Source organism: Pogona vitticeps, chromosome 10, assembly GCF_051106095.1.
Source record: "Pogona vitticeps strain Pit_001003342236 chromosome 10, PviZW2.1, whole genome shotgun sequence".
Taxonomy (NCBI): Eukaryota; Metazoa; Chordata; class Lepidosauria; order Squamata; family Agamidae; genus Pogona; species Pogona vitticeps.
Window position 1 is genome coordinate 19,686,797 of NC_135792.1, and position 14,213 is coordinate 19,701,009.

Consider the following 14,213-nt stretch of genomic DNA (forward strand, 5'->3'; position numbering starts at 1 on the left):
GTAGATGTTTGTTTTCTTCAAAGAAGATGCACAGCAATAAAGCTTTACAATTTCTGGTGTTCTGTTTAACTTAGAGACATTTCCTGTGGGTGGAAGTTCAGGGCTTGGTATTGCAACCATGTTGAGATCAGTATTCATGTTGATAATTGTATCTTCAAAGCCGTATCAATAGCAATATGCATATGCAGGAGGATAGTCTAGGCTAATCTATAATGGAGTCCAGCTTGTCAAGGAGGCAATCAATCCAACTCGCAACATCTGGCTCCACAGCCAGTTGCTTTCTCTAGCCATACTTATATTCTTAGGGTTTATGAATGTTCATTTGAATTATTTTTAAATGGGTAGATGTGCCATTTTTATGTGCTTGCCTTTAACATCTGCCGTCCTATTGAGATGCCTTTCTTTACACCAGCACAGTGGCTGTTCAATCAAACAAACACATTTTCTTCCCATCTTTCTTTCCCTGTAATGAAACATGCTAATTCTTCATAATGCCCCCCCAAAGAAGAAATAATAATAATAATACAGTGGTGCCTCGCTTAGCAATGTTAATTCATTCCAGAAAAAACATTGCTAAACAATTTCATCACTAAGCGATATTAAAAAGCCCGTAGAAACACATTAAAACACGATTAATGCCTTCCTATGGGCTTAAAAACTCACCTTTAAGCAAAAATCCTCCATAGCGCCACCATTTTCGCTGCCTCTTAAGTGAGGAAAAACGGCGGGCGGCCATTTTCTTTTGCCGGTGGCCATTTTGAAACTGCCGATCAGCTGTTAAAAAGGGTCGCTTTGCCATGATCGCTTCCCTGCGATCATCGCAAAGCGAAAAAAACCCATAGGGACCATCGCAAAGCGATCACTTTTGCGATCGCAAAAACTCTGTCGCTAAGTGATTTCGTCGCTTAACAGAGTGATCGCTATGCGAGGCACCACTGTTGTAGTAGTAGTAGTAGTGGTGGTGGTGGTGGTGGTGATGATGATGATGATGATAAAAGATCCAGGATGAACTGGAGTCTCTGCTGGAGGAAGGCACTTTTTTTCCAGCCCCTCCTTTTCCTTACAGTTGTCAGCCCCCACTTTGCTTACTGCTCTGGAAGTCTCCATAACCAGTTTCTAGGGTTCTCCTCTTAGCAGAGTTGCATCCGACATCTGAATTTTTTGTTTAAAAAAATTGTTGCCTCACTTTCAAATGTACAGATATTTAATCAATTTAATGAACGTTAAAACCATGAAATTCTTAGCTAAAGTCAACTTTAGCAGCAATTCAGATAGACCCATTGACATTAATGGGACTTGTATGAGCTCTATCATTGGGATGGGTCTTCTCTTAAAGGATGTATAAAATTTAACTTTATACTGCCAAGATTTTATATTAAAATCATACAGTTAATTAACTTAGATGGGTTCTTTTTTCATAATCAGGTAAAAGTTCTACGTAAAATTATCTTTTACCAATGCTTAACATTCACTTATACTCTAGTTTTATCAAGCGACTAATTCTAGTTGTGTTGGTGAGTAGTAAAATTCTATATGATTTCCACTCAATTTTTGACATCTATTACAAGGACAGCATGCTTAAGAGTTTCCGGGGAAATGAAATAAACCAGCCAAGTTCATTGCTGTAATGGAACTTTACTGATATAGACAGTGACAAAATCCATAATACTTCACATATAGCATGCCTGCAATAAATTATAATGAACGCAGATAATATTCTGTGAGTTATGTGGATTTATTGTTTCTCACCAGAGCAGAAATATATATTTATGTTCAGTTTTGGAACAAATACAGTCCTCCGGGGTCTCAGAAACAAGAGCAGTGGAGTTTCACAATAAGTAGATTCTTTTGGCAGTAATTCTGAGGACATTTTATAAAACATGGAATATTTTATCCCCACATTGTACTGCTAAGATTGTTCAGGACAGCTAACTGCTGGATAATGCTTGAGTGTATTAAAGTACATACTGTAAGCTTCTGCATGTGCAATATCTCAAGTTTGTGTGAAGCAGTACAAACTAACTCTGTAAACATTACCCTTTTGGACTGTCATTGCCTAGCTGCGAATTCTTGGAGATTCAGGGCAAAGCAGTAACCTTTTGAAGGTCATGTATATAACCTGCTTGTTTGGCCTGAATCCAGTTCCTACACCCAGCTACCCAGCAATTTTAGACTTCAGGTTTCTTTGTTTGCTGTCTGTTTCAGATAAGTGTTAACCACCTCTTGAGATGTGGCATTTCCCCAAAGCAGCATACAAGAATTCTGAATCTCCTCTATTGAGAATTTCTATGAAAAGTCTCATCTTTTAAAATTATTTTTAAAGGAATGTATTTCCTATCAAATGGAATAGAAATGTTTGAAAATCTCATGGGAGAAAGCTTCAGCACAGCACTAATACACATAGATGTGAAATTAGAAATACTGTCCCCCATACTGTTTAACATCTACATGGGAGAGGTCATCAGGAGGTTTGGGCTGAGGAGTCAGCAATATGCTGACGACACTCAGCTCTACCTCTCGTTTTCCACCAATCCAGGTGAGGCAATTTCTGTGCTGAACTCGTGTCTAGGCCTGATAATGGATTGGATGAGGGTTAATAAATCGAAACTCAATCCAGACAAGACGGAAGTGCTGTTAGTGGACAGGTTGGAGGGCCATTTCCCTGCCCTGAATGGGGTTACACTCCCCCTAAGGGACAGGGTCTGCAGCTTGGGGGTGCTCCTGGACCCCAGTCTAACATTGGAAGCCCAGGTGGACTTGGTGGCCAGAGATGCCTTCCTTCAGCTGCGGAAATTATGCCAGCTACAGCCCTACCTGGATGAGCAGAGAAACTGTTTCCAGTGTGATTGGGGGCACATTTTTCCCTGTCTGATCACACCCTGATCTTCAGGAGATAACCTCGAGGCAAAATCCGGAGCTGGAGTCCCGGAGGCAGTTCGTGTTGTTCTGGCAACTCCTGCAACATCGCTGGAACCAGTTGTATTGTCTCTTGCCTTTCCACTGGACTATTTCATTGACATGGAGAGGGGGGATTTGCTGCTTAGGTAACAGCTTATCCTCCATATTATTTTATCCATGGTTCATGCTCTGGAGAGGACACTCTCCAAGTCCTCCATATAGAGCAGGTTACCATAGTCTTTCAAGACTGAAGGATGCCATTCTCTCACACCCTGAGTTTGGATTCAAGGCTACAGCAGTAACTCTGTTTAGCACAAAAGTGTGTATAGACAAACATCGCTTTAGATAGAATCCTGCGGGACACCAGCCTGATTACATCATTAGATTTTCCCCCCTTAAATCTTGTCCATTTTTAAATAATGGCTTGTAAAAAGTGGAAAAGAAATGAAAGTTAATAAGCATGTGCTTTACAGTATTTCCTTTTTAATGGATTAAGAAATGCCTGGTTAAACCGTTTAAACCATCTGTCTTATGTGTGGATTCTTGCATTAATTACAACCAGACCATTCAATTGCTGACAGGATGCTATTACAATACATTGTTTGCTTCTGTTTTTCAATTTGTTATGAATGCTTTTAGAGTTTGTCAATTGGCTCCATATTTATTTATGTTTGCTCCTCAAAAAGACATTGAAAAGAATGCATCATAAGGAAAAACAGTTCTGTTTTGTGGCCTGTAATATGTTACTTTAATGAAGTAAGCACAGAAGGATATGCAAGGCATAATGACTGCAGAGTACTGCAGAGACGGAACAAGTGAGAATGAATAAGCCAATTACATTTTAAGGATCCAAATGAAAGCCTTGTAGGCTGCATTTTATTTTATTTTATTTTGCATTAAGGGTCTTGAGGTGTCCAAACGGCAAATTGTCTTCAAGGAGATTTTAAAACAGTGTATTGCAGATATACCTCAACTAAACTGATATTATGAATAATGTTACGCAGATGTTTTTTGCTAGAGTTACCCTACACATATGTGGAGAAGAGATAGGGAAATCCATCCATTTCAAATCTTGGTCACACATGGAAGTGTCTGCCCAAATGTCTATTCTGTGCCACTTGGATTGGCATATAGCAGTGACGGTGAACCTTTTTGAGTCCGAGTGCCCAAACCGCAACACAAAATCAACGTATTTATTTCAAAGTGCCAATGCTGCAATTAAAACCTAAATGCTGAAGTTTTAGTTTAGAAAAAACCAACTGCTCCTGCACTGCAAGGGTTAAATGCTTGTTTCCCCCCCCCCCATGGGCGGTATCAACAAATAAATACTTACTAGTCCTCCAATCCCGCATTGGGCTAGACTGGTAATGTTCGCCATTGCACCCCTCCGCTGGACCACTGCACCAGCAGAGGGGAGTGCCAAAATCCGGGATTGGAGGACGGGTAAGTATTTCTTTATGGTGACTTATGGCTGTGGCACGTGTGCCATAGGTTCGCCATCATTGGCATATAGTATGTCTTTTTTAAAAATTGGCATGAGAATTTACTTTTAAATGTGGATCCTAACACATTGTGTGTGAGCATGAGAGTCACTACATACATTTTGAGTCAAGGGCCACATCAGAGTACCTAGAGCATGGAAAAGCTCAAGTTGCGATCTGCGAAGTAGTCCAGAAGGTAAGGAAACGGTCACTTGGTTTCACATTTTTTGAAAAGTCAGTGTCCTTCCCGGGTAATCGGGGTGAAGGAAAATGGCTGAATGGCTGAGCACCAGAATGAATCTGAGTGGAAGAAAGGGGAGAGGTAGGATCCAGACAAGCCTCTGCTTTTCACTGGCTTTGCATGTGCATGTGTGAATGAGTGAGTAAGTGAAGGAAAGGATAGTTATAGGCTCTGAGTTCCAAGATAATAGGATAAGGCAACCTGTTCTCCCATCTGACCAAGGCTGTATATCATTGGGACCTTTTAGGGGAGCAGAGATTAAAGAGATCCCAGAGGTGATTTTTAAGGATTTTACAAAAATTTAGTAGCACTCTTCATTGCTCCATAAAGGCTGAGTTCTTGACATCTTCATTGTCCCATAAAGTCTGAGGGCCTGTTTCTCGGAAGAGAATCAATTTCTCTGGGGAAGGAGAATGTTGGTCCATTATCCAATGTTGTTTTCATTGATGCCGTTGTGGGTGTGCAGTTTCCGCCTGCCAATTTCTTATGGCAGGAGAAGGTATAGTTGGCACACTTAAGAGAGGTAGCAAATGAACTTGTTTGTAATGCAGTGCAGTCAGAAATGCACCCTTCTCTCTTCATACCATGAATGAAGGGCAGGAGAGAGATCATACAGAAAACCTCTTTTCTTGAGGCACAGTCAGCGGCTAAAATAGGGTGTAATTGCTTAGTAAGCAGACTGTTGTCTGTGGATAATGGAACTTAAAAATAAAATTTGAAAGCTATACATGCTAAATATATTTTCTTGACATGTATCTTGTTAAGCACACACACACACACACTATAACCATTCAGAGGTTCGCAGCCAACTATAATCTATGCAAATAGTCATGACAATTATGGTATAACATATACCAACAGATTCTGCCCTTGGGGGAATAGAGGGGAGAACAGGTCCCACTGCTTCCATTTAAGACTTTCTGACTCATCAGGTATGCGTGGCTTTGCCTGATTGCTTTCAATGATAAGTAGTCCTGAAACTGATAATTTCACCTCTTACCCATTGCTGAAACAAGTGAATTACCAAGAAGCGTGCATAATTAGACTGTCTGTAGATGTGTTCAGGAGCCAGAGGTTACCCATGCTTTGCTGGCTTCCACATCATTACAAAAAAAGTCAGAGAGAGATGTCATTAGAATGAGCAATTTGATTCTTTCCCTAAGTAATGAGAAGTCTCAGCTGTAATATGAAGCACTGTGTTGAAACCCAATTTAAGCCATTTAAGGGCAACGTCTTCAGATTTGAATTAGGAACAGGCAAAAGGATCCTGGAAAATGGGACTAGTTTCCTCTAAGCTATCTTAAAAGAAGCTTCTCAAAACCTTGTTTTGAAATTCCACAGTGGTTTTAGAATTAAAGATTACTTGCTCTATTACTCCCCTTGATTTCTTTATTATGCCTGTTGTTCTGTTTTTAAAAGCTATGTGTAAATATGACTATCCCAGCATAGCAACAATGTCCCTATGATGTGTTCTGAAGGCAAATTTGGGACTTCCAAATCAATCCAGATTTCATACAGAGCAATTTTGTGCTCCGCCCAGTTTTTATTTGTAACCCAGATCTGAATCAATATCCAATTGACTTGCACTGGAAAGATGGAAAGGCTATAACTTCCATGTTTTTACATCTGTGCATATTAAATCTGGAGACATAATAGGCCCCGAAGAGGTGGATAAGCCTGTCAAATTTCAAAGAACTAGATTTGTGGGTTTGCATATTAAATTTTGCTTTATGAAATCTAGAAGCTCCCATTTGGTGCTTTGGCTCCAGATCAACTTATAAATTTTTTTTGCTTTGTTGTGAAATAGAATTCAGCCTGAATCAGGTCAATTTGGTTAGTAATTCAGGCTTTAGTCAACGCTTATGCCTAGCCTTCCGAGCAACTTATTGGGACTAACTCCATATATATTTTTTTGCTTGAGAAGAAATTGTTTATGTACATATTGGATAGCTCAGGACTTTAGATAGCTGGCTATGGAACCAGTGGTTGGCAGTTTGATTCCCCATTGTGGCCCCTTGATGGGGGTTGGACTCAATGGTCATTAGGATCCCTTCCAACTCTGCATTTCTAAGATGATGCGTGTGGTGATAATGCCTTCACACATACAAAATCTGTCTGAACTGGTAGTTCTTACTTCTCAATCAGAGATAAGATTGTTGACTGCCCAGAAAGGGAAAATAGATGTATTGAATTTGTAATTCTCTAGCAGTTTTCAACCTCCCAAAACCAGAAAAAGGAAAATTTTGTTTCAGAAATTAATATATTTATCTGATATGTGCTACGTTTTGAAGGGGGAAATGTGGACAAAACTATAGGTGCATTAGTGCAAAAAAAAATCCATCTTTAAAAAAATGTCATTTTGAAGAACATGCTTTAGTCTGTGAATTTAATTCATATGTTAGAAGAATGCATAGAAGAATGTGTAAATTTTGAAATATACACAGGAAATGGGGAAAGTGTTTCTGAACCCAACTGGGAGCAGCAAAGATATAATTAAACTGCTAATGGAATATGAGGCAGAATGTAACAGAAGTATTGCATCCGTTTCATCCCGTTTTAAATCCCATGATTCCATCCATGAGCCATTTCTGGATTGGTGAATTACAGCACAGAATTTTAAGCAGCTCACCAAACTACAGATCCCAGGATTTTATGATGATATCATATTGCTATAACTTGAGCCCTATGCGGGCATTACTTACCCTTTTCTGTCCAATACATGAAGAAGAGAGCATGAAGCACTTCCTTCTCCATTGTTACTTTCTCCCTGTGAAAGGTAACATGTTTGTAGGTAAGAGCCTCCTGCTTTCCTACACACCACACACAAGAATTTCTAAAGTTTTCTCAGAGTTACCCGTAGTAATCTTTGCAGAGTGTAATTGCTTATATTCCACGAACTGTGGAATAATTGTCTATTTGCTACCATCTATTGTATCTTTGTAATCTTTTATATATTTTTATTTGGGAATTTGGGTTTCTTCGTGCAATGTTTTATTAGGTTATTACTGTCATTTTATTATATGCTTATATTACGATATTATAAGCCACCCGGAGTAGTCACCTCACCATTAGATGGGCAGAATAAAGATTTAAATGAATAAATAATAAATGAACATTTTTGACTAAAATCTCTAACGTGTTTTCCCCTAAATAAGACAGAGTCTTATATTAATTTTTCCTCCAAAAATGCATTAGGGCTTATTTTCAAGGAGTTTTCCCCCCCATGTACAACAATCTACATTTATCCAAATACAGTCATGTCATCTTCTGGTTGCTGCACAAGGGTGGAGGGTGGAGTTTCACTCAACTAGGGCTTATTTTGGGAGTAGAAGTCATGGATACTACAATCATAAGAATATTTACACAACTCTGCTGAAAAAATTGCCCTATAAATCATATGGTCTTGTGCTCTCTTATTTGTCAGTGTTCGCTTTTGCAAAATGACACGTTTCTGTTTAGCCAAAGTGAGCAGAGATGTCTCGTGCTTGTGTGAACAGAGCAGATAGCTTCTGATGTGTTTGTGGTGAAGTGATTTTTGCATCACACAAGAGCAGTATAACCACTTTGGTTTGAAAAAGCCTATCACCTTTATTTTGCCTGCAAATCAACTCATTTTCCCCCTATAACAAAGGTAAAAACCATTTTACATTATGGCTATATTTTAAAGGGGAGGGGTCACGATTTGCCTTTGATGTCATAGTAACACTCTAGTTACTTCCATAGTTATTATGAAGGTTGCGGACACAATGAATGTTGGCATAGGAACATCTCATGGTTCAAAGCATTCCTTATGCTGTAGTTTGTGCTGCTGTTCCAGACTTCTTTTCAGTCTCAGTCTGGGGAGAAAAATGGGATCCAAATCTAATAAATATATAAATAAGGAAATGTGAGATGCATTATAAAATGCCTGATAGGAAGCTGCAACAATATTCCTTCCTTCCTTCCTTCCTTCCTTCCTTCCTTCCTTCCTTCCTTCCTTCCTTCCTTCCTTCCTTCCTTCCTTCCTAATAAAAATTACTCACTATTTTGTGTTTACAATACCAGACAGTCATAGAGGTATGATAATAAAAGGAACCATTCCTGAAATTGACTGTGCATTACCATACAGTGGGTATGTAATGAAATGTTTAAGTAAACAATGCTGGGAGACTATGACTGTGTCTCAAATAGCCACATTTAGGCAATGGAAGGACATGAAGAAAAAATGCTGTAATCAAATGTAATGTTCAGTGGCTGCTGCTGCTTTCATCTCTCTCTTTTTCTTCCTTTCTCTCAGATTTGTACCATTTTTCCATATTGGAAGACATTGCAATTGGAGAACCGATAGGAAGGGTTAAAGCAAATGACTTGGATATTGGCGAGAATGCTAAGTCATCCTATGACATTATTGAAGGAGACGGAGTGGATATCTTTGAAATCACCTCAGACTCCCAGACACAGGAAGGCATTATTAGATTGAGAAAGGTAAATGACAACTAAAAGATCGGGTTTGTGAACCTTAAAATACAGAAATGGGTTATAAAGTATCTCTCTGCTATCAAAACATGGAAGCCATTGGCTTGATTGGAGTTATTCCATGTACCTGTTTCAGAACTTTAGCCATATATTCATATTTTCTCTCCTTGCCCCCTCCCTCCCTCTCTCTTTCATCACCTCCATTTCTGTCTACCTGTTTAAAGAAAGATGGACACTTGCACATACATGTCTAAAGAAGGACACACACATGCACATACATGAGTCTGATTTCAGAGCTGGCCATTAAAACCAAACATGGTTTCCACTGATTTATTTACTCATATTAATTTTTTGAAATTCCACTTTCCCTTCACTCCGCTTCCCCCTAGTCATGTAGAGTGTGGTGAGCCTGGGCCTTCAGAAGGGGGAGGGCGGGATTCTCATGGTGTGCTGACCTTTACTATCAAGAAAGGGCTGAGTCTGTATAGCTGGAGCCTAAAGTGAGGCAGCGCCCCATCCAATTGCTTTAATGCACTAGCCTCCATTGCTGCATCCCACAAGCATCCTGCAGTTTACAGCACAACGGTACTGGTGCCATATATTTTACATAAGGACAGTAAACAGAATTCTACAAGCAAAATCAAGACATTAGAAAGCCCAAACAAAAAAGTGTAGCCATGAAACTGGACCTCAGGACAGCAGCAAATTTGGCACTGATGTAGCAGAAGGTCTGCTCTTGCTGTGTGACAAATGGAGAACCATTTGCCATTTAAACACAACACATGGATGGTGGTTACTCAGAAAAGGGAAGTGATAGGCTGGTCACTCCTAGTTTTTAAAAAAAGGCTAATTGGGAAAGGAGTACGGCAAGGCTGTATATTGTCTGCCTGCTTATTTAACTTACATGCAGAACACATCATGCGAAAGGCTGGACTGGAGGAATCCCAAGCCGGAATTAAGATTGCCGGAAGAAATATCAACAGCCTCAGATATGCAGATGACACCACTCTGATGGCAGAAAGTGAGGAGTAATTAAAGAACTTCTTAATGAGGGTGAAAGAGGAGAGCACAAAAAATGGCCTGAAGATCAACATCAAAAAAACTAAGATCATGGCCACTGGCCCCATCACCTCCTGGCAAATAGAAGGGGAAGATATGGAGGCAGTGACAGATTTTGCTCTCTTGGGCTCCATGATCACTGCAGATGGTGGGGTGTATAGGCTGAAATGTGTAAGCAGTTCAAGTGTAGTATGAAAAAACACATCAATAGTAAACATTCTTCTCCTTTGTGTTGCCAGTAATTGAAATGATATCCACTTGTTCATGGTAAAATCAAAATAAAAGACATTTAATGTATAACATATATGTTGAATAAACTAATAGTGTTTAAACATATTGGCTTGGTATAGGTTTTGTGCTGGACAGGCTTACAATGGTTTCACATTATGCTCCTTAAGAGACATAGTAACAGACAAATGATCAGATCAACAGTACAAACAGAATCCTAACAGACAACATAACAGACTACTTCTAACAGGCAACGAACTGAATAATTAACCTCTGGATAGCTCAGTGGTTTAGATATCTACCTGCAGAGCCAGAGGTTGGGAGTTTAATTCCTCTCTTTACCTCCTTGACAGGAGTTGAGTTTGATGATCCATAGGGTCCCTTGCAGTCCTGCAGTTCAAAGGTTAATACATGCTATTAGTAAGTGTCACTTGATTTTATATCCAATATCCAGAAATTGACGCTCTTAACACCCATTGGCTAACAACAGACACAATCTGATTGGTTACACAAGTTCTAATATGTAAATTACACAACTCAATCGTGCTTAGTGTTTAACTCCTTCCTGACCACACAGTTTTAGCTGCAGCCTGTGAAAATATTTTTTTAAAAAAATAGAAGCTCATTCATTTAAACTGTGGAATTACTCTTTAGTTGTTGTTGTTGCTTTATTGCTGGTGTTGATCTCGAAGCAAGTTTTACCTGGTTTACACATGTGTTTACCCAGTTTGCTCGTATGTTTACAGAGCCACATGGTTTCATATGATTTTTGGACGTAATTCTCCCTAAACCACAATCAGATCATAAATCCCATTATGACCCACAGACTAACACCACAAAATTTGTGGGTCCTTCATCACACAGCTTTGCAGTGGCACAAAAACATTAATCTGATCCACATGGTTTTTTTCCCTCTACAGGACCATCCCCAAATTGCTGTCCAATCATAGGCCACATATCTGGCCACACATTAAACACAGAAATTGTGGGTCCTCAAGTATAGTGCAAAAACACCAATCCAAGGTATGGATCCTCATGGATCCATATTATGTTTTCATAGGACCATTATCAAATAAAAGAGACCCACAAACTACACCACAGAAATCTTGCTTCCCCCAGTGCATGGCTTTCCAGTGATGCAAACGCATTGATGTGATGCATGGATTCTCATAAATCCACATGATTTTGATGTAGGATCATCCCCGAACCACTGTCCAATCATAGGTCCCTTCTCACTCCACACAATAAATCAAATATTGTGGGTCCTTCAGCGCATGATTTTGCGGTTGTGCAAAAGCATGGATCAAAAGCATGGATCCTCATGGATCCATATGGTTTTTCTGCAGCATCATCCCCAAATCACTGTCCAGTCATACAGGCCATCAGTGTCCATAGACATCAAGACAGAAAGCATGGGTCCCCCAGCACATTCCTCTGCAGTGGCAGAAAACACCAAAACAAGTCAGAGATGCTCATAGATCCCCAAACCGCAAGCCTTATTTATGATCATAGATTACACCATAGACATCATGGGTCCCTCAGTGCACGGCTTTGTATTGACACAAAAACATGGATCTAACATATGGATCCTCATGGATAATTTTTTTGTAGGATCATACATCCAAGCAGTTCTCACTTCTGTCTTTTCCAAGTAACCATAGTACAGATCATATGCTCATCCCCTGGAATCCTCTACCAATGGGTAATTATATATGAAGAAACTCCGGGAGGTAGTGGAAGGCCTGGCGTGCTCTGGTCCATTGGGTCAGGAAGAGTCGGACATGACTTAACAACTAAGCAGCAACATGCACACATTGGAGAACATTTTTTTAAAATGCATACAGAGAACAAGTCTGTTGTCTGGGGATGATTTTGTCTGTTGAATTTGAAATGGCTGAAATGACACAGGATGAGTGATTGGCAAATTGTTCATATGCTGATTTACAGCCGCTTATTCATAGATACAAAAGCTTTGCAATTTCTGAGTCTGTGGAGAAATGAGTGCTTGTTATGTTTACTAAAAATTGCAAAGTTCCATTAGAGCTGGATTCATATCTTTTAAAAATCAACACAATTTTTGAAAGTACGAATATATATTTAAGCTTCCTGAGACCTCCTGAAAGAGTTCTGTGATTTCTATTTGTGCTTTTTGTATTTGCATTACAGATTTCCGCATTTGTGTCATTTTCTCACACCCTCCTCTCTTTGTTCCTTTCTATAGGACATTGTAATGCAAATTTGCATATCTTTCCAAAGCTTGACAAATTTGCAAGTTTCAAATTTTAATCATTGTGAAGCATCAGAAAGTTGGAGCGTGAATCCACATTTGTAGATGTACTTGAAACTGCAGCAGAGATGAACTTGAGGTGGTCATAAAACTGAGGATTTGAGATATATCTTTTTCAAAAGCTTGTGAAAGTTATTTTGCATTTTTAATATTCCCTTTACCATTTTACCTTACGTTTCTCAGCATAGACAATTGGGGAATTATCTTACTTAAGACATATTAAAATGACTGAAAAATAGTACTCACAATTTGCTAATCACCCATTCTATTTAGAGACTATGAAGATATGAAGGTGTTGAGAGAATTGTTCTCTTTTAGATTGCAGAATTTTGGATCAGTTTTTGAACACTCTTCAAAGGCAGCTCCAGGTAGAGTACATTGCAGTAATCCAAGTAGGATAATCAGATCGGATACCCCAAGAAATGGGTGTATCTGCTGCACCAGCCTTAATTGTATAAAGGCAGTCCTAGACACTGCTGGAACCTGGGAATCCAGTCTCGTGGATGGACCTAGGAGAACACTAAAGCCGCATGTGTGAAATTTCAGTCAGAATCTATCTAACTGCACTCAGCACAAACTGACTTTCTCTTTCCTGACCTGCCTTTCAAATGACCTGGAGCAGTTCTATCTTGTCTGTACTGAGCTTCAATTTGTTCACTCTCATCCAGAGAATTACTGGTTTAGGACTGAAACCGCTTTGCTGAAATTGATTGGAAAAGAGAAATATTGTTGGGTGCCATCAGCATACAATTGGCATCAAGGCGCTCAACTCTAGACAAATTCTCCCGACAGTTTCTTGTATATATTGAACAGTATGAGGGAAGTAACTGAACCCTGTGGAGCCCAAATCCCACACTGAAATGAATCTAGATTAACTTTCTCCTCCAGTAATCCCTCAAACTGAGAAACTAACAAACATGTTGATGCTTCTAATTAGAGATGGGCATTAACCAGCACAATAGTGGTTCATGGTTTGTCTTGTGTGCATGAACCATAAATCATGAATCGTACCAATTAAAAAACAAACAAAAACTGAACCAGTTCATGGTTCATATAGTCCAGGCCCATCTCTACATGAAGGGGGAAGTTTCATGGGTTCCCCACCCCATAGTCCCCTTTCATGGGCCCCATCACCTACCTTACTTGTTCTGTGCCTTCTCCTTCCCTCCGCCGCTACTATGATGCCCAGCTGAGTAGGATCGTATATTGTCTGGGGGGGGGGCTACTTTCTGTCCCCGTGCTTCCTAGAAGGCTTAGAGTACTGTGGGAAGTGTCGTTCATTGAGGGTTCCCCACATATAGCCCAATGGGCAGCAAAACTACACTCCCTACAGTATCCTAAGCTGTTGAGAATTTTGGTTAAATATGTATTCTCAGGACATGAGCAGAGTTAGGAGATATTGGGTTGCAAAGACACTATAACACAGAGAGAGTAAAATTCCAACTTAGTCTATATATACAGAGAGAATAGACATTCATCTGGCAGCATAACATGACATGGTGCAATACATGGCATAGAAATAACTGATCTGACTTACACATGCCTTTTATACATTCTTGGAACC

At 39.6% G+C, this 14,213-nt stretch overlaps 1 protein-coding gene across 3 annotated transcripts in view; it reads left to right on the plus strand.

Annotated features, from left to right (window-relative positions):
- Positions 1 to 14,213, plus strand: part of CDH8 (cadherin 8) — a 328,629-nt gene that overhangs the window by 181,410 nt on the left and 133,006 nt on the right. For all 3 annotated transcript variants that reach the window (XR_013538622.1, XM_072980825.2, XM_078380477.1), the window contains one exon: positions 8,897 to 9,084. Coding sequence is in view for 1 of the 3 variants with exons in the window: in XM_072980825.2 (XP_072836926.2) it covers positions 8,897 to 9,084 (188 nt within the window). In the remaining 2 variants the exon portion in view is untranslated. The remainder of the gene's footprint in view (positions 1 to 8,896; positions 9,085 to 14,213) is intronic.